This window comes from Coturnix japonica, chromosome 5 (assembly GCF_054131305.1).
Source record: "Coturnix japonica strain WE chromosome 5, WE-NBRP24, whole genome shotgun sequence".
Lineage (NCBI taxonomy): Eukaryota > Metazoa > Chordata > Aves > Galliformes > Phasianidae > Coturnix > Coturnix japonica.
In genome coordinates this window covers 54,899,410-54,922,641 of record NC_140667.1, presented here as the reverse complement: position 1 = coordinate 54,922,641, position 23,232 = coordinate 54,899,410, and the positions used below count along the sequence as shown (strand labels likewise).

Here is a 23,232-nt window from a genome sequence, read left to right as displayed (position 1 = left end):
TGTGAGCATGACACCCTGCTTACCACACTGAGCCCCTTCAGCCCCAGCAGGGACTGTTGCCTGCAGCACAGTTTTCTCCCGGGCTCCTTCACCAAACAACTCCTTGCTGCATGGGTCGTGTCTGTGTTGAAGACAACGGTCCAAAGCTGAAGGCTTAAAGTTAGAATTGAAATTCTAAATGGAGATTTAAACATTATTATTTTAATTGTAGTGTCTGCAACACAGTGATTAAGCATAATAAATCAGTAGAGAAACCTTAACCTTATGCTTAACAGGATTATGCATGGCATTAAAAAGATGTAACTTAAAGATAAGAAAATCAGCAGCTTTACCATATCTGTTCTCTAACCCAGCAGAGGCTGCAATCCAGTTTCACCATTATGGTTCTTATCTAAGTATTAATTTAAAGCGCTTAGATACCAGGATGAAAATGGATTTTTTTCCACCATATATTAACATTTTTTTCCTTTACCTTCAGGGCTTTGTTCTTAATGTCAAAAAGTAATTTTCAACCACCAAAGCTAAAGGAAAAGGCGAAATGGTAGGTTAAGCCCTTTTCTTTGCTCAGTGTGTTGTAGACAGTATGAACAAAAAAGTACTAATATAGTATCCCAGAATGGCCTGTGTTGCAAAGGCCCACAGTGCTCACCCAGCCCCAACCCCCTGCTGTGTGCAGGGTCACCAACCAGCAGCCCAGGCTGCCCAGAGCCACATCCAGCCTGGCCTTGAATGCCTGCAGGGATGGGGCATCCACAGCCTCCTTGGGCAGCCTGTTCCAGTGCGTCACCACCCTCTGGGGAAAAACGTCCTCCTAAGATCCAACCTAAACCTCCCCTGTCTCAGTTTCTAACCATTCGCCCTTGTCCTGTCACTGCCCACCCTCACAAGCAGCCATTCCCCTCCTGTTTATATACTCCCTTCAAGTACTGCAAGGCTACAATGAGGTCTCCCTGCAGCCTTCTCTTTTTCAAGCTAAACAAGCCCAGTTCCCTCAGTTTTTCTTCATACTTGTCACTATTGAAGGTGGAAGGCTGTGAAAATAGCATAGATTGGTTTTAAACTCATTGCCTTGAGATGTGACCTCAGCTGAAGGAAGGCTCAGTGAGAAGCAGCTCGCTGGTTGTTCCAAGTGCCTCTGAAGAAAGAAAAGAGGAACTGAGCACCCGCAGCAGGATGTAATCCAGAATCCAATATAATTGGGCTAATGTTGCCCACAGAACAAGAACCAGCATAAAGACTGGACTTAGTCTAGAACTTTGTACTTTATTTTCCTATCTGTAGCCAAGAACAGTTATGTTGGTTTGCCTGGAGTTTGAGTGTTTGCCGGGTAGCTGAGTCACAGTCTTTATTTCCAGTGCTCAGTTCTGTTAACAGTTGACCCTGGAAAAAGCTGAAATAGTGCCCTGTGTTTGGTTTGTTTTCTGTGTGCTATTGAAGCTTTTGCCGTGCAAGTTCCAGTAGTTGGCCTTACATTTCCCCTATTTTGTTAACTTGGAAACATAATTATTCAAACCTGGGGTGCATTGAGGTACTTGGGCAGCATTCTAACTTAGTGCATCCCTTTGCCATCTGTTCATTTAACTACATTTAAGTCAGAAATATCTTCCTGAAAGCTTAAATATCAAACCTCATTTTTCTTTCTTTAAGGTCATCAACATTCCATAACTTCGTCAAAATAGCACTTACAAAAAACCCAAAGAAGAGGCCAACAGCAGACAGACTCCTTGCTGTAAGTGATGGGAGGCATTTTGCAACAACCGTAGATAATCTCTTGCTTCAAAGTGAGCAACTCGTCAATGGGAAATCAAACTGGATCAGTGTTCTGTCTCTGATCCTGCAGTGTGTGGTGGGATCTGAATGAAAGAGGCAATAGTCACGTGTGAGAAGTAGTGAGATTTTATTCAGGGACAAGGATTTATATGATGTTTGGTAGGGATAATAGCACAAAGTTGTCTTGTTTTCTTTTTAGCATGTCCTCTGTACAAGATCAGCATCAGCACGTAAGGCTTAGCCAAGTAGATGTTGAGCCTTCCTGCCACGCAACCAGAAAACTGATCTGTTTCACATTTGTTCATGCCTTACTAACCTTGACTGAGCTGCTTATTGTATAAACAGATGAAGTTAACGTGTAATTGTTTGAGATTACTTTCCAATTTACAACTGGCCCAAAGTGTGTCATTTCCTTGCTTACTGGGGGGCTGTCAAGTATAACCACTGGGCTGCCACTACAGAAATGGTTGAGCCCCAGAAAAGAGGCAAAGTGCAGTGGAATTCTGAATTGAATGTTTGTTATTTCAAGTTGCGTATTGTAACTTGTTCTCTTTTGTGGTTTTAGCACAGCTTTGTAGGGCAGCCTGGTCTTTCACGGTCTTTAGCAGTTGAGCTGTTGGACAAAGTTAATAATCCTGACAACCACACGCACTGCAGTGAAGTGGATGATGACGATTTTGAGGTAAGAACATCTTTCATTTTCTGGCTTTGGGTAAAAATGCTCTTTAAATATCTTGCTTTGCTCTCACCGTGTGAGACTCCAGCCTGACAGGGGCACTGCCCCATTTTTGGAGCTCCTATAAGTTGCTGTGCTGGAGGAACCAGGACATCTTAGCAGAGTTGGCCTAGGAAGTGTGGTCCAGGGTGTTGGCTGGGACAAAGACAGTGTGTGTTACAGTATGCAACTCTGCAGCACCTCTTCTTTCTCCTTGTTGGTTTAGTGGTTGATTGAGATCAGACATAAAACCACAGAACTTCTTGTGTGTTTCTTTTTCCTTGCAGCCTCATTCTGTTATTCGCCATACGATTCGTTCTACAAACAGGAATGTTAGGGCAGAAAGAACAGCATCGGAGATAAACTGTAAGTTCCTAGTGTGCTTTGCCCATGTGGTGATGTTGCTCTGTTTCTGCCAATGGGAGGACGTTGGGGTCATTGTTCAGCTGCATACCCTGGAAAGTCTGTTCTGCTCTTGGCACATATGAGAAACAAAAGCAGAAGAAGCAGTGCATAAATGTGAATCTTCAATAATATTTTCCTTCTATGTCATTCATAGAATCACACAGTGGTTGAGTTGGAAGGGACCTTAAAGCCCACTCAGCCCCAACCCCTTCATGGATAGAGATACCTCCCTCCAGCTATGGCTGCCCAGGGCCCATCCGTGGCCTTGGGCACCTCCAGGGATGGGCACCCACAGCTCTGTGGGCAGCTCTGCCAGCACCAGTTTTCCAGAGCTGAAGTTACAACTCACACGTTGTTCTGTTTCGTTTCATCTCATTGCTGTGTAGTAATGTTTAGTCAGAAATCTTTGACAGCCAGTGTCATTTTTCCAGTTCTGTGACCTCTGATGTGCTTTAAGCCTTATTTAAAATAACAAAATGACTATTTATAGGTAAACCCCAAAATTAAGAGTGGCTTGATAATTAGGCATATTTTCATGCTGCTATATTTTCATTAGCTGCTATTTTGCAATGGAACAGGCTCCCCAAGGAGGCTGTGGATGCCCCATCCCTGCAGGCATTCAAGGCCAGGCTGGATGTGGCTCTGGGCAGCCTGGGCTGCTGGTTGGTGACCCTGCACACAGCAGGGGGTTGGGGCTGGGTGAGCACTGTGGGCCTTTGCAGCCCAGGCCATTCTGTGACTCTATGATATGATGCAGTAAAATGGCAGCATTTTGTCCATGGCAGAGTTGGAATGAAGTGATCTTTGTGGTTCTCATCCAACCCCAGCCATTCTGTGATTTTGTGTTTTTCTTCACACTGCTCCAAATCCATTGGTTAAACCTCCTCTTGACCCTGACTTGTGATTTTAATCACTGTTCTCACCAGGGTTTGTGCCAACTCCACGCATTTTCTTTTCATAGAACCTTTTATTTCTTTTAAAACAATACTGATGCTCTTCTCTGTTGGATCTAAGAGGAAATTTTGAGCACAGAAACTCTCTGGGTTTGGACACATGCCCATGGGCAGCATAAATACTGGCTGCTCTGAGTCACATACGGCTCACTTTTAGGAGGCTTACTGTTAAAAGCCTTTTACTTGTTATTTCCCACATGCCTTAAAAATGGTGTGTGGTTACTCAGTTACATGTTAGCGTGCTTTCATGTTACAACTTGGCATTACTTCTCATCTCTTCCTGTGTGTTTCACATTTGCAAATTCGAGCATTTGGGTAATAATGGGACTTGGTGTGATAATCATTTTATAGCCCACTTCGGTGTTATGAACATTCCTGCACCATTCTACAACGTGTGTTTCACTGCAGTAAGCACTGAGGGCATCAGCACAGTGCTGAGCGTATTAAAGCAGACAACATCATGTTTTGTAGTTGATAAGCTCCAGTTTGAGCCCCCGCTGCGGAAAGAAACAGAAGCTCGGGATGAAATGGTAAGGACAAGGTTGGCTTTTCCTTCTTTTCTTAAAATCAAAGCAGTCCCCTTGTTCTGCAGCTCAGCTCCCTGTAGTGTGTGTGTGTGTGTGTGTGTGTGTGTGTGCGCGGAGTCATGAGGAGGCTGCTCTTGGTCTCCAGACAATCACCACATGTTTAAGAACATGAATTGCCCTCTGTGCTCTGTGCAGAGTCGTGCTCAGATGAGAAAGTCGACAAGAGCCAATTAATTTGATAATGGGAAGAGGCTGTTCTGCATCTCAGTCTCTGACCTTCCTGTCATCAGAGTGTTTTTGCTACTTGCTTCTCGCAGCACAGCATGCAGAGATTTTGCCCCCATGAGCTGCTGCAGTTGATGGCAGCTCTCGGCAGCTCACTGCAGAGCAGTTAGTGGGCCTCCTTTTGGGTCTCTGTTCGGCTGTGTGTATGAGGGCTCCATTTCTAAGTGATGTGAATAGCAGCAGCTGCCAGTAACTGTGATTTGGAGACATCAGTGCTCCAGGAAAATCCCATTTCTGTGTTTTAAACAAAGTTCATCCTTTTTTGCATGGGACTTCTGAGCTTTATCCATGCTGTTCCTGATGAGGTCCCCTTGCTCTGTGTGCAGTGACAGGAACGCTCCCAGCCTGGAGGTGGCTGTGTTGTGCTGGGCCTCCTGGAAGTGCCCCAAATGGAAAATCCATCTCTTGCCATAAATTGTTGCTTTCATGTTATTTATTAATTGCTGCTGGCACTGTGCCATTCCCAGATGTTGCTTTTCAGTCCGAGCCAAAGGAGAAGACGTTATCTTTTCAATATCTGTAATGATACTGTAAAACATGACCTCACTTTGGGGGTTTGTTTTATTCTTATGGGTTGCTTGATACTGTCCCAGGCCTCTCTGTGCTGTGGGTTCCATTTGATAGGGGAAAAAGCAATAACCATCCCTGCATCCTCAGGTTGTGGCAGCTGGCACCGACTTTGCTTCGCATTGGAATCCTTTTGTTGAAGGTGGAAGCAGCAAGTGAGTACAGAATTTAAAATCATCTGGGGTTTTGTGTGACTTAATGGGAAAACGGGGTCTGAAAGAAAACATGTTGAGCTGGGAAAGCAAACCATCAGCTCAAGTCCATTTAGAAAGAAATGAAATGAAATGAAATGAAATGAAATGAAATGAAATGAAATGAAATGAAATGGAATTTTACCTGGTTTGCAGTTGTTCTGCAGTTGGTTGGTCCTCATCTTAGGAGTAGATTTTAATCTCTTTTAATGATGAACAGTGGTTTACTTAAGACTTGTAGATGGAAAGCAAAGCATCCAGGTATGCCAGCCCTGCTGAAATAATGCTGCCAGAGGTAATTTTTGAGAGGAAAAGCAGTAACCTTGCAAGGGCTGAGTTCAGATCCTGTGCTGCCCTCACACTGCTGTCATGAGCTGCTCATGTAGCTGTGACATCCTGTGGCTGCAGTCAGGGCTTGGCAGTAAGCAAAACAGAAAAGAGCTCATGCAGTGCTGTGAGTGCTGGGGGTGTCGTCACCCTGCACAGGGTTTGGGGCTGCAGGCTTGGAGGCAGAGCTATGATTTCCCCTGGGCTGAAGTGGGGGAGTGCAGCTCTGCCCATCTTAGGGCTGAATTTAATATGTCTGTGGCTTCTTTTGGCTGCAAACTGCTGCCTTCTGCCTTTAAAGGGACAAACACAGCCTCCCTGGGCATCCTGTTCTGGTGACGCACTGGAACAGGTTGCCCAAGGAGGCTGTGGATGCCCCATCCCTGCAGGCATTCAAGGCCAGGCTGGATGTGGCTCTGGGCAGCCTGGGCTGCTGGTTGGTGACCCTGCACATAGCAGGGGGTTGGAGCTGGATGAGCACTGTGGGCCTTTGCAACCCAGGCCATGCTGTGATTTGGAATTTGTGAGCAGCAGGATGAAAGCTTAGCAGTAGTGATGTGGGTATGCAGGGAAGATGGTCTTTAGGTTGAAATAATGGCCAAGCAAACAGCCCATTTCCCAGCTTTATTTGGAGCTGAGCAGCATGCATGAGTCTTTTTAAGTTCAGTTCAGTTTTCTGTGCCCACTGTCATAGTACAAGTTCTGCATGGCTTTTAAGGCCCTGCCTTTACCTGTCCATTAGTGATGGTCACTCCTCTCATTCCTGTTCTGTTTGCATGACCCCTATGAACCCAAAAGCCTTTGTGGTGAGCGCTGAGCTCCGTGCGGGCAGCAGCAGGGACGTGGGCTTGGAGCTCCCATCTTCTTGCAGGAAATGCAGCTCTGGTGTGTGCCCTGCAGTGCTGTGTAACCCCAGGGCTGCACGGAGGATGCGCACTGCAGTTGTCCACATGCCAGGGAATCACTTTGCTGGAGATCAGCACGACAGACAATGCACCTGGACATGGGCCTTGTTTGATGGCTTTTCCCAGTGTTTTGTAGCATTCAGAAATGACTTCTTGTATTGATTTTCTGCCTTATGGAGCTGGGGTTTGTGGACGGGTGGGCCTTTGTTCTGTCAGTTTTTTGCTAGTTCCTGCCCACAGCTGTTTTTTCCTTCAGAATGAATACATTGTAGGGAAATTGTGTAGCCATGTAGAGTTGTATGTGTTACTTTTTGTGTAACATGTTTCCATTTTCCTGTTAGGGCTGCCCCCATTCCCTGCTGGGTGACATGAGGGATGTGTGCTGATGGCATTCAGGTCTCTGCACTCGAGGCCGATGCTTTGTCTGCGGGGCTGTGTGTTGCTCTGTCTTTCTGCAGCCTGGACAGCCCCTTCCAGCTCAGTCCTGCTGGCTGCAGGAGCCCAGACTTCACAGCACCACAACAGCATCCTAAGGAATGTGTTTGTGCATGCAGTCCGTAATCTGCATCTTTTTTAGACACAACTTGGACATCGCCATCTTAAACACGAATGGATTGAATTTTTTGTCCCTGAATGATATTCCCAGGGCTGCCCTGAGCCCCCAGCCACAATTTCTCTTCCTGCCCTTGGGTAGCTTTGAATCAGCACTTTGCAGTGATGGGAAGCAGGCTGTGTCTCGGGCATACAGCACCAGAGGAGGACACCTGCTGCTGCTTTTTCTTTGCAAAGGCCTTTCTCCATTTGTCCCCCAGCAACTTCCTCTGTTTTCCCCTTTTTGATTGCACTAAGTAGGCATTTGGCAATATTTATAGTGCCACATAGGGAAAGGAATGGTACACTGATAGCAGTAGGTGTGGAAGGGAGCTATAATGATTCCTGGGGGCAGGTGGGGAGGGAAGGAAGGGGCTGTACCAATTCCAAGGGGGCTTAATGCAGTGAGGGAGAGTGCTTTGTTTTGAGAGGGGCTGGGAGGTGCTCGTTCTGAATGGTGTCACCAATGGATTTGGTTGCACCTCAGAGCAGAACTCTTTAATTGTATCAACGTTTCGCCTAGGGGACTGCTTACAAAATTTGGCGATGGGAGCGAAGATGTTGAAGAGTGAGTGAACCTCCTTCATGTGCAGCTGCATTGGCTCCGCTAGCAGGCAGTGCTCTGGCAAAAGCTCTTTAAAAGGCTGCAGGCAGCTTTGCCACTCATAAAGCAAAGGCTGGTTGTGCTCCAAGGTCTAACGCACGCTTGTCTGGTTGTCTGCCCATCTGGAGGACATATGCACAGTGATGCTTTCTCCCTTGCTCTCCTCTCTTGGGGTGTGTGGAAGCACCTGATACTTGCAAGCCGACTTGGCACTGACTAATCCATCCAGGCCTGACAGTGCCGTGGGCCTGCAGATATCCCTGCAGAGCTCTGGGGGGTTTGTGATGCTCCTCTGTTGGACTGAGCCAGAACAAAAGCTGCAAAGTGCATGGAGTGGTTGGAAACATGCGTGCTGCTGGGCCCTGAGTTCGGATGTAGTGGGGTCTGGTGTTCATAGATGTTCATTGATCTTGTTTTGCCTCTTTGACAAATGCAGGGAGGACTCTGCTCCATGACATGACTTACTGGCTGGTCCAGAAATGCTGCATTTTCACTGTCAGGAAGCATTTTCTAGAAAAACAAGCAGAAAAGCAACATTCAAGTAGTGGGAGGGTGGTGCCTTCAGAGCAGCAGTCCCCTAATGTATGTGATGTGCTTATCATGCACTGCTCTCTGACAGCTGCATTTATGAAAGAATGCAAGTTTTTATTAAAAACACCTCTAACAACATTAACATGCTTTCCTCCCCCACCACCAACCTTGGACTTCTGGTTTAGCTCCATTTGTGCAAAGCTGCAGTCAGTCTTTTCCATGCATCGAGCTTCTCTTACTTACAGTCTTTGTTCTCAAGCTGTTCCATTTCTGTTGTTGGTTTAACTGAGATGGCTACTGTATCTTTTCATTTTAGGTCAACCCTAAAGCGAGCAGGGCCGCCTCCTCTGCCCCCTAAGGTAAGTGACTGGGTTTCAGGGCTTTGAGGCAGCAAAGCCCCACTCGTGCAGCCTCTGCAGTGCTGCCCTTGGATGCGCTCAGTAGGTTGTAAGTCCTGTTAAATACCACTTGCAGACAAGCTTTGTGTGCCTTCATGTTTTTGCTGGCTTGCAGTCCGTACAGTCTTGTCTTGACCTGTGGGAACTCCTGCATTGTGTGCTGCCCTTGGCAAAGTGGCTTTTAGGTATTTCTGCCTTACAGGGAGCATGCTGTGTGGAATCTCCTTTCAGTCAGTGTTCTGCCTGCTGCTGGGATTTGTCCTCCAGAGAAGGAATACCCCATAGATTATTCTTCTGGCAAATGCCTTTGCTTAAAGCTGTTTCCCTTTTAACGTAGCAGCAGTGTGTCCTGAGTTAAAATTTGCCTTAAGTGTGAGCTTCAGGATGCCATTTCCCAGGTAATCATCACCTCTTTTGTTTGTTGCAGCCAAGAATAAACAGCTACCCTGAGGAAAACCTCCCGGATGATGAGAAATCTCAGACGATAAAACACTTCCCTGACTCACAGAGCAGAGCCTCACCGGCCCATAGGAGGCAGAGTATTCCTGTCTGTGGGCCTCAAGCTGATTCTTCCCCCATTGGTATGACCAGCAGCATCAGTAGCCCGGGATTGCTCACAGCTAGATACAGCGACTTGGGTAAATGCATTGCATTTCCTAAAGGTGACTTGTTTCCTGTAAAGGGAAATCAGTTTGGTATCTGCCTTGTTTTTAGTAGACAGTTATTTTAATACAGACTGACCGCAAAGCACAGCTTTCCTTGTAATGTGGGGGCTGGTTCTTATTAGAGCCATGACCCACGGTGGAAATCCCAAACAGGGAATCTCAACCCGTCAGGACCATTGCCTGCACAAATAAAAGCACCACGTGTGCAGGAAGGACCAGTAGGGACCTTGGCGCTGCTTTATTCTCGGTTCTGTTTGGCCCAGGGACTGTTTGGATAACAGGGAGCCTTAATTACTGTGTAACTTTGTATGCAGAAGGGTGGCCAGCTGTCTTAGAAAGGATTTGGCTACCTGAGATGTCCATATGAAGCTTCACAGCTCACTGTGCTCTACTCCTACAAGGCATAGGGGAGGAGCAAGAATAGAGCAACTAAATATGTTCTATTTCATGATGTCCTGTGAGTTCCATAGTGTACCTGGGCTTCTTTTCAGGAAATGGGGACGGCATGCTGAAACTCATTGAGGAAAACGCAGAAGGATCCGGACAGATCCCTCAGCTGCCACGGAAAAAAGAGAAGAGAGATTTTCCTGTACGTACTGTGACCCTCAGTCTGATCAGCTGCCTCGTGTCATCTTTGCTCTCAAGCTGGTGTTATGTCAGTGCGTGGGACGTACTTGACGATCTTTCTCTCTTCCCACAGAAGCCAGCAATCAATGGTTTGCCTCCAACGCCAAAGGTGCTGGTAAGGAATCCCATTTGTACTCAATATTGTGTGGCTCTGGGCAGCCTGGGCTGCTGGCTGGTGACCCTGCACACAGCAGGGGGTTGGGACTGGATGAGCACTGTGGGCCTTTGCAACCCAGGCCATGCTGTGATTGTTGGAGGCCTGCTGTCACATCATCTCTAGTGTCAGAAGGTTTATGCTATGAGCCAACACCCGGTCTGGGCTGGTGTCCTGCATGCCATAGCTGATTACTTTTCGTGCCATTATTTATGTATTAAATCTTTTTCTCAAAGTCCTTCTTTCACCACGCAGTCAGGTGGTGAAGGGTTGGGCACCTTGCTGGCTCTGTGGGCTGTGACCTCCACTGGCATCCGCTTTAATAAAAGGGGAAGGAAGGTGGTGATGGGAGGGTGTTACCGAACGTTTGTGCTTGTTTTGCCTTCTCACACAGTTACATAAGCACTCCATAGTGTTCTTACCAGCAGGTAAGAATTATCCATGTAATTTTGATCCCTCTTTGCATTTCTTAATGTGTATAAAGTCTACGGAAAGGTTTGGCAGGCTGCATTGTGGATTTGGGGGGAAGATAGAAGCATTTTGCATGTTACAGTTAAGTTTATGCCTAAAGAGAAGGCTGTGGTGGTGCATGCAGGTCTGTTACATGGCTGAATGCCAGAGGGTAAAAGGTTTGTGCTGGGAACTTGTTTTACTTTCCAGCTTCTGTGTCTTTCAGATGGGAGCGTGTTTCTCCAAAGTCTTCGATGGCTGCCCTTTGAAGATTAACTGTGCAACATCGTGGATTCATCCAGACACTAAAGGTGACGGCAGTTTTTGTGTTTGAAACCCGCCTGCTGCCCGGTGGTAAGGAGCTCCTGAGATAAACTGCGTCTTGTATTTCAGATCAGTACATCATCTTTGGAACAGAAGAAGGTATCTATACTTTGAATTTGAATGAACTTCATGAAGCAACAATGGAACAGGTGATCTTGGGTATATCGGATAGATCTGGTGACACAATGAAGCAGGAAGGTTTTATGTTAGAAGGGGGATAGATGGGATGCTGGGATTTGTGGTATAAAATGATTCGCATTGAAGTAAACACTGGAAGTCCTAAAATTAATAGCTCCCCTGCTTGAATTTTTACTGCTTCTTATATAACATTGCTTTCATGGGGGCTCTGTGCTAAAATAGCTTTCTCCTTGGAGACGACAGATTGCCTGTCATTTCTTTCTCCATTTTACCTCCACTAGATGGCATGTTGCTTCTCCTCAGGCTGCTACCAAAGCCCTTGGCCATTTACTTTAGCTGGTGTTGTTAGCACCAATAAATACAAGTTCTCTTCTTGGGCTCTCCAGCCCTTTCCAAAGCCACTTCACACAATCATGGTGGTGTTCATTTGCCTCTTTGGAATCAGAAGTAGCAGGGTGTTGTTAGCAGGGAGCACAGACGGGAGTGGGAGGAGGCTACAAAGGCTTTGGTGGCACAAGGGGTGAATTTGGATTTGCTGCGGTGTGAAGGTCCTTCCAAGAATAGAGAGATGAGCTCACACCTGAATGCAGCTGGAGAACAGAGTGTGGAGGTGTTAAAGGTGTTTGTGTTGCATCAGCAGACTTAGGGAGCAACAAATTGCTTTTCTAACAAAAAAGAAGTTGCTGGAGCCCCCCAGGCCTTACCTCAGTTCTCTTTACTCAGTGAAGCTCATCTGTCTGTGTGAATTTCCTACATTATTTTATGTAACGCTCTTCCCCAAACTCTGCCAGCTGCTTTTCTTGTGTCCTGTCGAGGGGTTGGAGGTGCTGATGGCCACTGGAGGCAACACAGTAATGTCCACACAGGACATTGAGCGTGGTGGGGATGGGTTGGGGTTGGACTTGCAATCTTGGAGGTCCCTTCCAACCCTGATAACTCTGTGAGGCTGTGAATTACCAACTCTGTCCTTGAGGCCCTTAGTTCTCTTCCAGCAGCTTTTGGAAATAACCGTTACAGAGACCTTGGGCTCTGAGCCAGCTCTTAAGTAGTGTGAAGTAAACTTTACTGGGGCCTGCTGACATGGTCAGAATAGTCATTAACTTGGCTTTTATCTGCTTGTAGCACAAGTTTGTCCACCTCATCGTGCAGTCCGGATGTTCTTTCCTGTCAAGCCGTGGGCCCGGCCTCTCGCTGTCCCACTTACCTGCTTTGTTGGCTTCTCTTGTTGCCTCTGTCTAATTAAGATTTACATCTCAACCTTTCTTAGGTTTCTTCATCCTGGCTTATCTCGTGATTGCCACTTCATCCTCAGCATTGTGCCCTGGTTTCCATTTGCTGTACTATGGGTTTGTGATACTTAAAGCATAGGGGATATCAAATGCTCTCCCATCTCATGGTCACTTGCAGAGGGCCCATAGCAAACAACTGCTCCCATTCTCTTCCACCTTCTGCTGTGGGGAGCTGTGAATGCAGGGAGCTGCATGAGTTTGGAGGGGAGAGACTGGACAGTCTGGGGGAAGGTAAATGCACTGGAGCTCACTAAAAGTGCAGAACCCCCATCTGATACAGCAGGTTTCCAGGCTGGGGGATATTAGCTGTAGCACTGTATCCATTACTTTCCCGTGCTGGTCGTTTCCTAGTAAAAATATCACTTTGCAGTGCCTGTTGGAAATAGGTGGATGTTTGCTTGACCCAGCGCAGCTGTTTCTTTGCAGCTCCTGGACTCCATCGTGTCCCTGTTGATTGCAGGGGAGCTGGACTAGATGGCCTTTAAGGGTCCCTTCCAACTCAAACAGTTTGATGACTCCATGATCTTCTGCAGTGATTGCAGAGCTTCCCTCAGCAGAGCACTCTGTTTTTATAACAGCCTCCTTTAAAAGCAGCTTAATCCTATGAATCTTTTTCTCCTCTTACTGGATTTCCCATGGGAGACCCTTATCTGTGAATCTTCTTCAGTAAATTCAGTCAGCAACAGAAGAAGAACCACAAAATCCACGTCCTTGTGCTGTTATTCCTTTTGGGATTGAGTCTCCTGGATGCTGTCACTGCAATTCCCTTCAGCAGGCTCTTACCCTTAAAGCTTCTCAAGTCCAGACTGGCTGCCCCTTGTGTAACTTCCTTCCTTGGCAATAAGAGCAGTCCCGGTGCCTTCCAGGAGCTGCTCCAGTCTTGCCCATCGTCCCTCTGTGCTACTGACTGAAACATAAAGAACGTTACAAGTTGGAATGTTTTTGGGGTAGGAGAGGGAAAGAATGTGAGTGCATCAGACACAACAGTCCTGCTCAGCCAGGGGTCCAGAGGGGAGAATTGAAGGGGGACTTTGTCTGATGGCGGTCGCTGTAGGGATGGTGATGGATGAGGAGCAGGCAGAGGAAGCTGTGGGGATGGATCCCTGTGAGCTGCTATGAACTGAAATCATTTCTCTTTTCAGTTGTTTCCCCGCAAGTGCACCTGGCTGTACGTTATCAACAACACCTTAATGTCCCTGTCAGGTATGTGCAAGTAGAAGGGAAAACCAAGAGCTGATAAAGAGAAGCACTTAAACCATAGTTCAGTACATCGCTCGTCCGCTGGCCTCAAGTAGAAAACTCTGCTTTGTTGCTTGTGTTTGTATGGGAGGGTTTTTCATGTGTTTTAGTTGGAAGGATTCCCGTAGCTAAAGCTGAAGTGGTACAATCTCTTGGCCTTGGTTTCCCACCGTTTTATTTCCTTACTTTTGATCAGTTTGGCAAAGATTCGGCATTAGTTTGAGAATCGGTTGGTATTTGTCAAATGACAAAGCATGGAGTGCCCTCCTGGTTGGGTTCTGAGCTGGGAGAGCTGCAATGAGGGCACTTTAAACATCGTAACCAAATCAAGAGAGGATTAAGCTCAAACTTGCTAATGCAGCTGCGTCACTGTGACACTGCTGCTGGGTTTGATCCCTCACTGTAGCCTGTGTTGTCACTATAGGACAGAATCAGGGAATAAAGCTAGTCTGAAGTTGCAGGAGGAGGCAGCATTGAGGTGCTGCATCCAGCACATGGATCAGTGGCAAACAAGTTGTGCTGCTCCCCTGGATTTTCCAGCAGGGAAACAGAAGTGATGCAGCACACAGCCCAGGGGTAGCGTTGTGCCTTCAGGGATGCAGGTTTTGTTTCCCCACTGCCACTGATCTATAGATAAGATGTCCCGATGTGGTTAATTGCTGTTGTGTAATTACAGGCTTCTAAAAATGCATATGTAACATTCAGAGCTTTGTTAGTGTTACTGAACTTTGCATTGAATGCCATGTCTTCTCTATATGCATTATTATCGTTGTCTTGTTTTATTTTTCTTCCTAATTGGACTTGAAATATCTGACGCTTGTGGTCCATTTTTCTAGAAGGTAATTTTCTCTACATACATTTTCCTATCGTGCACGGCTCCCTGCTGGAGGCACGTGTGCCACAGCAATGCGTGCTCTTCTCTCTTGCAGGGAAGACGTTCCAGCTCTACTCCCATAATCTGATCGCGTTGTTTGAACAAGCCAAAAAAACAGGACTGGCTGCTCACATCCAAACCCATAGATTTCCTGACAAGATATTACCAAGGTACAAGGCTTTCTCTTGCAGTTAGTAACCAGTGACAGTTATTTGGAATATGGACGGGTTGGGAGCATGGAAGGTCCTCGGCCTCTCTCATTAATGTGCTTTTTGTACATTATTGTTATTGCAGGAAGTTTGCCTTAACAACAAAGATTCCTGACACAAAAGGGTGTCACAAATGCTGTATAGGTGAGTAGGTGTGTTGCTTTCCTTTTAGTTAATGCAGGGAGTCATAGAATCACAGCATGGCCTGGGTCACAAAGGCCCACAGTGCTCATCCAGCTCCAACCCCCTGCTATGTGCAGGGTCACCAACCAGCAGCCCAGGCTGCCCAGAGCCACATCCAGCCTGGCCTTGAATGCCTGCAGGGATGGGGCATCCACAGCCTCCTTGGGCAACCTGTTCCAGTGCGTCACCACCCTCTGGGGGAAAAACTTCCTAAGATCCAACCTAAACCTCCCCTGTCTCAGTTTCAAACCATTCCCCCTTGTCCTGTCACTTCAGCAGAAATTTTTCTTACCGACTCTTAACGTAAATGTGTTGCTGTCTAGAGTAATATCCATTGGGAAACCCAGTAGGGGATGCCAGTTCTGTCTCCGTTTGAAGGCTGGCCCCAGCACTGTGTGAGATATTATGTTACACGTCTGCTCAAGCAGATACGGGGTACCCAGCTGTGAGCGTGGCTCTCCTGTTCAGCTCATCTCAGGTGTCTCCAGTCGGCATAGTTATAAATAATTCCTGAAATCGGGCTGCTCTCGTAGGGAACTGAGCCAGAAAAGCAGCCAACCCTCCATCGTGTTTGTTGCATTAGCTGTCAGAGCTCACAGGGAGTCTCTGGGCAGTGCATTGCCTGGAGGTGGTTTTCATTTAAGTCATAGCTGGACCCAGACCTTCTTACTCCCCTTCCTCAGCCCCTGGATGAAGGTGGTGCTGCTTTCTGGCCTCTTCACTGGGACTTGTTGTTAGTAATTAGAAGGGTAATTGCATTCATTTGGAACGTAGCACAACATCAATTGCTGTGTATATTCAAATGGCCATCCAGAAAACAGCACTAAGTGTGAAAGTGGAGCTGTGTGTTAAACCATTTGTAAAGATACCTGCAGTTTTTATTTCCATCGGGCCTTCTGGAATGAAAAAGGCTTTATATTGTCGTTCTGTTTCTTGTTTCTTACAGTAAGAAATCCATACACAGGACACAAGTACCTCTGTGGGGCATTGCAGTCTGGAATTGTTCTGCTACAGTGGTATGAGCCAATGCAGAAATTCATGTTAATAAAGGTAAATATTTCCTTTCTGTTTGGAATGTTTAGTTTTGCTTGTCCCTCTCACCTGCTCCATCATCCCAATCGTGACATGGTTTTGAAGTAACCTTTCTGGAATCTGTAATGGAGAGTCTGTCTCCATCTGGTCCCATTGGTGGGCTCTGAGCCCTTGAAGGTCTGTATTGACACACATTGACTAAGAAAATCCAGTGGCTGAAGTCCATGCAGTGCTGGATGTAGCCCAGTACCAGCAGAATGGACTAGCACAGATCTCAGCCTGCACGACTTAAAAACACACTCTTAGCAGCAGTGAAAAGCAGTCCCGTATCTTTCACACTTTGCTCTGTAGCTCCAAAGCAAAAGGAAACTTCACAAATGCCTGCGTTGTTTTTTCCCCCCAGCACTTTGATTTTCCTTTGCCGAGCCCTCTGAATGTCTTTGAGATGCTGGTGATCCCAGAGCAGGAATACCCGATGGTCTGCGTCGCTATCAGCAAAGGTGCTGAGCCAAACCAGGTCGTTCACTTCGAGACAATCAACTTGAACTCTGCTTCCTCGTGGTTTACAGAAATCGGTGCAGGTAAATTGTCTGGGCCGTCCTGCAGCTGCCCTGTGTCCTGCGACTGCTGAGGAGCCTCAGGAGTCATTTGGAAGCACTTTGTGCTGGGCAAAATGAGGCAGCCTCCCTACACAGAGTGCATTGAAGCTGCTCCCAAGTTCCTCTTGTGATGATTTGCCAACCTCAGTGTAAACTATCCTGAAAGGCTTCATTTTTAGACACATCTCTCATTAAATTTCCTTAAATAGTAATGCAGACCCTGCTGATCGCATTCTCATTTGCGGTTGCATGCTTCTTGCTGGGGTCAGTCTTAATGCTCTTTCCCCTTCATTCCTGTGTCAAGCCTCACATAAACGCATTCCTGTCTGTCCTCCAGCCCCTGGGGGAGGACAGTCCTCTTCAGCTGCCTATTAACAAGTAGAATGTCTTGGTTTATCTTCAAAAGCCGCTTGATATCTTGCAGATGCTTTGCTTTGTTGGCTTTCTTGGATATACTTCTTTACATTTAAATACAGCTGTGATGAGAACTTTGTTAATTAACAAGTATGCAGACCGTTCAATTCTAGTTCAGTATTAGCACGATAATCCTTCCAGATGTGAGCTTAGGGGGAAAGAGCACTTTTTATAGGGGGAAAGGTTCCTTAATGATTCCCTCTGTTCTTGACAGTCCCTCTGCTTGAAGGGAGCTGACCTCCTGTGCTAAACCATAACATGAAATGTACTTAATGCCAATAACTGGCAGTGCTTTCATACTGAGCACATGCTTTGAGCTCATGGGCATCTCCCTGGGCCCTGCTCTGCTCCCACAGCGCTCTGGGGTTGCACAGCACTAAAGAAAAGGACAAAGGAATAACAAATACAGCAGATTGCAAAATGTTTGTGGTGTTCCAAAACACTGCAGCAATCAGCTGAGTTTGAGGGGGTTTCTGAGCTCAGCTGTACGATGTGATGTGAAACGATCCCTTCCCTTTCCCACAAGGCAATCAGCAGCTGGATGCCATCCATGTGACGCAGCTGGAAAGAGACACCGTGCTGGTCTGCCTGGACAGTAAGTGACGAGCCCTGCTGGGCACCCAGCTGCCCTCACACGACTCCTTTGGCCACCGTCATTTTACCTCTGCCATTCATTAACTGTTGTCCCTTCGTTACTCGTTTGTATGTAACATTTCCTGACACACACCATGCAGGTCACTGATGCTATGGATTGCTCCTTTCACTTTGGCTCTCACGGTTCCACTTCCCCTCTCTGTGTGAGCATCATTCTTGTTTCTTTCCCACTGCCCTGTAGTGCAGCACTGCAGGTGGGAATCCAGAGGCACAGGCAGTGACCCTCACAGTGATTCCTATGCCCCAGAGCTCAGTGCCTCAGCAGGAGCTCTGCACTGCCTTAATCTGCCTACACCTGCAGCCCTGATGTTGTGGTTGCATTTCTGCTCCAAGCTGGGTAATTTCAGACAGGCCATCAGCAAAGTCTAAAGACATGAAACCTGTAAGGAAGTTTCCTCTGTTCATATTGAGAGAAGGGCTTGTTTGCGGCACACAGCACAGCTCTCAGGTGTGGGCATCACCTAAAAGATGAAATCAGCATCTCGTACCCGGTGCCATCAGTGACCCCTTTGCAGATGTGGCTTTTAATGTTTGTTTTTTTTTCTGCTTTTCTTGAGAATTTGTGAAAATAGTGAATTTACAAGGGAAACTGAAGTCAAGCAAGAAGTTGGCCTCAGAGCTGAGCTTTGATTTCTGCATTGAGTCAGTGGGTGAGTGCTTGGCTTCTCTGCTCTGCTGGGAATGGGGGAGGGGGGGCGGCTGCTTAAAGAGCACCAGGTTCTTTGTCTGTTATCTGAAAGAATCTGATATTGAGATCAGTCAGAGCTTGTTGCTCGCTCTGCTCTTTGGCCTGGCAGCAGAGTCCTCCCCGTTCTTTGTGCTTGTGTATGTTTTGAAGTAAAAGTAATGGCTGCCCTGAGCTGTAATTCCCAGCGATCCCAGTGCTGTTGGCAGCGCCTCTCTGTGCTTCTTGCTGCTCTCCAGCATCAAATCAATAGGAAAATAAAAGTCCAGGGAAGTGAGAGGAAACCAGGGGAACAGCAGGAGCTGAGTCTGGTCTGGGCAAACAGCGGGTGTGTGAGCGGGTGTTTGGGGCTGAGCTGTAGAAAGAAACGTGTGCCTCGGATCCAAATGGTGATTGCAGCCAGGGTTTTATACGGAGGTTTTAGTTTCGCCCTTCTGTCACGAGGCGACGTCTCACGTGTTCTGTGCCCACATGGTTCCCATTAGCACAGCTGGGGAGAATCCCAGATTTCCCGGTTCTGATAAGCCAGGCCTGGCTCTGAGTTTGTGTTTCTCCCTGCAGTGTGCCTTCAGGACAGCGTGCTGGCCTTCTGGAAACACGGCATGCAGGGCAAGAGCTTCAAGTCAGATGAAGTGAGTAACCTCCAGCGTCTCCTGGTCTGACTGAGTCCTGCTCCTTATTTACCAGTTGATCCTTAGGCCCCTCCAGCTGCTCCCCTGGTGCCGGGGTTTGTGCCCTCTGTTCTCCCTGCTGCAGTTTGCTGCTCACTTTCTCTGACTCCCCTGTCACGTTGCTCTCAAAAAGCAGCTCACACTGTGCTTTAAGCACCTCTGTTTCCAGGCGTATCACTCAGATGCTCTGTGCGGGGGCTCTGCAGATCTGGTGTAAGCAGCATTTGGGTTTCCTGGGGAAAAAAAAAAACAAAACCTTATTTTTCTGTTAGGAAGCCAATGAATAAGAATCCCATGCTCAAAAAGGACGTCATCCTTTTCCATGGCATCCTCTGTGACAGCACAGGGGGCTGCTCTGCCCTAGGACTGTGTTCTATCTGTGCTGCCAGCAGGTCCCCTGGACTGACAGCAACCTACAGTAACACAGTGATTTAAAGTGAGCTTTACTTGAGGAAGTTTATGACGCCTCCTGACTTAGTGCCAATTGACCTGATCCAGGCCTGTCATTTTCACTGAATTATGTTTGAATTTTTAATCTGTTTCCTTCCTTCCAGCTCAGAGCAGAGCATCTCATTTGGCCTCTGCAATGGACCTTAATGTCTCCATTTCTCTGCAGGTTACCCAGGAGATATCAGATGAAACCAGGGTTTTTCGCTTACTGGGCTCTGACAGGTAATCGCATCATTCATCACCATGAAGAAACATACACCTGTTTGCTTTAAGTGAGCTTTGTGTTCCACGTGGAGTGAGGTTCCATCCCACAGCGGATCCACCTGTAGGCAGCCCTGGAGTCGCACTGTTTCTACCTGCAATAGCTGTGATGATTCTCACGCTGAACTGATGTTATCTTGGCAAGAAATTACTTATAAAAAGGACTTTGCTGCTCTGGGCCTTTAGAGCTGGAAGTAGCAGATCAAATTTGGAGCTCTGAGGTTTGAATGCACCGTGGTGTGTTCATTACCACTAACACTGCAGCGCACACTGCTGCCTCCAGGTGGGAGACCTTTGCAGCCCAGGCCATTCTGTGGTTCTGTGACACGCAGTGGTGATTTCCTTCCCACTGAGCCCCAGTAGAGTGAGTTGATCACAAGAATGAGCTTTTGCTGCTATGTGCAGTTCTTTCTATCCTTCTCGAGCTGCCCAGTTCCTCCTCCTGTCACTGCCCAGGCAGAAGACTTCCTCCCTGCATTCAGGTGAGCTCCAGTAACACCTTTCAGTCTTGGATCCCATCAGAGCTATGGAGCTGCAGAAGGGAAGGGCAGGAGGGGCTGCCTGTGGGTTGGAAGGCTGACCGCCCCCCCGCCCCTTGTTCTGCCTTAGTGTTGTTAAGGAAGTGATGCTGCAGGGTGGGAAACGAAGCAATGGGTTTAAAGGATAAAACACCCCAATATTTAGGAGCTCCCCCTCTCTCCAGCCTTGAGAAAGCTGTAACAAGCACATACTCCGTGCTCTGCTGCTGACTGCTCGGGTGCTGTCTGTGTTTGGTTGCAGAGTGGTGGTGCTGGAGAGCAGACCGACAGAGAACCCAACTGCACACAGCAACCTCTACATCTTGGCTGGCCATGAAAACAGTTACTGAGCTGCAGTGACCCAACGCGGGGATTCACCGCGGGACGAGAAAGGAGCGTTAGGGATCTCAGTGCATGTGGGGCTGTGACTCTTTTTTCTTCTCTTGACACCTAAATTTTGCTGTTTTCAGGTGGAAATCAATACATTTTTGCAGCTGGGAACAGCTGGTTCCGTCTCTCGCCACTGTGTGGTTGGTTATGTCAAGTTTGCTTAATAAAAGCTATGAAATAAGTAGCCCTTTACTCATTAGTGTAGGGAAACAGAGCCTTTAAAATAATGTTATTTGGTAAAGGTGCCATAAACTGTTAATTATTCTCCTTCCCTCGTGCATTCTGTAGATACAGACCTAGTGGCTGCCTCCCCCTTTTATACCGAGTCTTATTCTTAAGTAAAAGACCCACTTGGTGCAGGGAGGGAAGGGATCCGCGGAGCTCTTTGGTTTTAAGTGCGCCATTCGGCACGGCTTTGTACTATAGACTATTTAATCCTTATTTATTAATCTGCTGCTGGGGTGGCGTAACGGATCTCACTGTAGCACAGGGAGGTTACAGAGCAGCTGGTGGGTTTGGTTGGGTGTTTCTTTACACTTGTGTCCAGACTTGACCACGGTTCTTTCCCTCGCAGACGTGGCACGTTGCTTTGTCTTTCCTCCAGCTTTGTAAAGATGCAGTTTTGTACAACCAACTATTTTGTATTGATTTGCTCCTTGCCTGCAGAATTGCCATCAGGCGGTTTCCTGTTGGCCAGACGTAGGGGTGTGTGCACAACGTGCAGTGCTGCTGTTGTGTGCTGCACACACCCGTGTGTGTCTGCATGTGTGCATGGTACCCAGCTGACCGGCAGCGGGGATTTTTATATCTATATATATATATATGCTCATATATATATATATATATACACATGTACAAAATATATGTGCTTTATTTTCACAAGTTAGGGATGAGCCTCGTGACAGGAGCTGGAAACTGCACCTGGGCGTCATCCCTAACGAACAGAAGCGTCGCGTGTCGACCTGCCTGACGTGTCCATTATTGATGCTGTTCCCAAGGGGAGCGGAGCTGCACGGCCCCTGCTCTGCCCTCCTGCCCCTGTTGGGCTCTGGGTGCCGCGTTCCCCGCCGGGTGGTATAAATAAATAGGATCAAAGCAGTGCTCTGTATCACAGCTCTCCAGCACCGCTTCCCTCTCCCTGTTTTGTCGGCTGCGTTGTTCTTTCTGGTTCTGTTCCTCCATTAAAAAGCCATGTGGGTTCATTTGTCTTTCTCGTTCATTTTGGGGTGCCGTGTGCTGATAACAGGGTGGCATCTGGTTTGGGTACCTTATGTCCACCTGCTGGCTTCAGTCTGTATGCAGAGAGAGCAGTGCTGTGTTAGGATCAGAAGGTCTGAAATGGCACCGTGCAGCATCATGCTGCTGCCCTCAGAGAGATGGGTTGGGAGACCTACATCACTGTGAGGGGGCAGGAATGGAAGTGTGGCCCCCTATCCCATCCCATCCCATCCCACCCCATCCCATCCCATCCCATCCCACCCCATCCCATCCCATCCCACCCCATCCCATCTCATCCCACCCCATCCCACCCCATCCCACCCCATCCCATCCCATCTCATCCCATCCCATCCCATTCCATTCCATCGCACCCCATCCCATCCCACCCCATCCCACCCCATCCCATCCCATCCCACCCCATCCCACCCCATCCCATCCCCATCCCATCCCCATCCCACCCCATCCCATCCATCCCATCCCCATCCCATCCCATCCCATCCCATCCCATCCCATCCATCCCATCCCACCCCATCCCATCCCATCCCATCCCATCCCATCCCATCGCACCCCATCCCATCCCATCCCACCCCATCCCACCCCATCCCATCCCCATCCCACCCCATCCCATCCCATCCCACCCCACCCCATCCCATCCCACCCCACCCCATCCCACCCCATCCCATCCCCATCCCATCCCCATCCCACCCATCCCATCCCCATCCCATCCCATCCCATCCCATCCCATCCCATCCCATCCCATCCCACCCCATCCCATCCCCATCCCATCCCATCCCATCCCATCCCATCCCATCCCATCCCATCCCATCCCATCCCACCCATCCCATCCCCATCCCATCCCATCCCATCCCATCCCATCCCATCCCATCCCATCCCATCCCATCCCATCGCACCCCATCCCATCCCATCCCACCCCATCCCACCCCATCCCATCCCCATCCCACCCCATCCCATCCCATCCCACCCCACCCCATCCCATCCCACCCCACCCCATCCCACCCCATCCCATCCCCATCCCATCCCCATCCCACCCATCCCATCCCCATCCCATCCCATCCCATCCCATCCCATCCCATCCCATCCCATCCCATCCCACCCCATCCCATCCCATCCCACCTCATCCCACCTCATCCCACCCCATCCCACCCCATCCCACCCCATCCCATCCCATCCCATCCCACCTCATCCCACCTCATCCCACCCCTTCCCATCCCATCCCACCCCATCCCATCCCATCCCATCCCATCCCACCCGCTGCTGCTGTGCTGCCGGGAGCCCCGCGTGCTGCCCCTGGTTCGGAATCCCCCCCCCGCTCCCCGCCGCCCTCACTCATCTCGGCTCCCTCCTCTCCCGGTGTCACCGCTCCCGTCCCGTCCCCGGGCTCAGCTCCGCCTCCTGCCC

General features: G+C 48.3%; 1 protein-coding gene across 4 annotated transcripts in view; it reads left to right on the top strand.

Moving 5' to 3' along the window:
• Positions 1 to 21,797, top strand: part of MAP4K5 (mitogen-activated protein kinase kinase kinase kinase 5) — a 52,235-nt gene extending 30,438 nt beyond the window's left edge. Inside the window, exons 10-32 of one of the 4 annotated variants that reach the window (XM_085549723.1) lie at positions 479 to 541; positions 1,648 to 1,729; positions 2,336 to 2,452; positions 2,773 to 2,851; positions 4,315 to 4,373; positions 5,313 to 5,377; positions 7,760 to 7,804; positions 8,688 to 8,730; positions 9,197 to 9,407; positions 9,926 to 10,023; positions 10,135 to 10,176; positions 10,892 to 10,976; positions 11,059 to 11,138; positions 13,559 to 13,619; positions 14,585 to 14,699; positions 14,824 to 14,882; positions 15,868 to 15,971; positions 16,357 to 16,534; positions 17,493 to 17,561; positions 18,178 to 18,270; positions 18,867 to 18,937; positions 19,593 to 19,648; positions 20,468 to 21,797. In XM_085549723.1, the coding sequence (XP_085405849.1) occupies positions 479 to 541; positions 1,648 to 1,729; positions 2,336 to 2,452; positions 2,773 to 2,851; positions 4,315 to 4,373; positions 5,313 to 5,377; positions 7,760 to 7,804; positions 8,688 to 8,730; positions 9,197 to 9,407; positions 9,926 to 10,023; positions 10,135 to 10,176; positions 10,892 to 10,976; positions 11,059 to 11,138; positions 13,559 to 13,619; positions 14,585 to 14,699; positions 14,824 to 14,882; positions 15,868 to 15,971; positions 16,357 to 16,534; positions 17,493 to 17,561; positions 18,178 to 18,270; positions 18,867 to 18,937; positions 19,593 to 19,648; positions 20,468 to 20,555 (1,963 nt within the window). In that variant the 3' untranslated portion in view covers positions 20,556 to 21,797. Of the gene's footprint in view, positions 1 to 478; positions 542 to 1,647; positions 1,730 to 2,335; positions 2,453 to 2,772; positions 2,852 to 4,314; positions 4,374 to 5,312; positions 5,378 to 7,759; positions 7,805 to 8,687; positions 8,731 to 9,196; positions 9,408 to 9,925; positions 10,024 to 10,134; positions 10,177 to 10,891; positions 10,977 to 11,058; positions 11,139 to 13,558; positions 13,620 to 14,584; positions 14,700 to 14,823; positions 14,883 to 15,867; positions 15,972 to 16,356; positions 16,535 to 17,492; positions 17,562 to 18,177; positions 18,271 to 18,866; positions 18,938 to 19,592; positions 19,649 to 20,467 lie in introns of those variants that run through there. The other 3 variants (XM_085549724.1, XM_085549725.1, XR_014946866.1) reach the window with 3 other exon arrangements.
• The last annotated feature ends 1,435 nt before the right edge of the window (positions 21,798 to 23,232 follow it).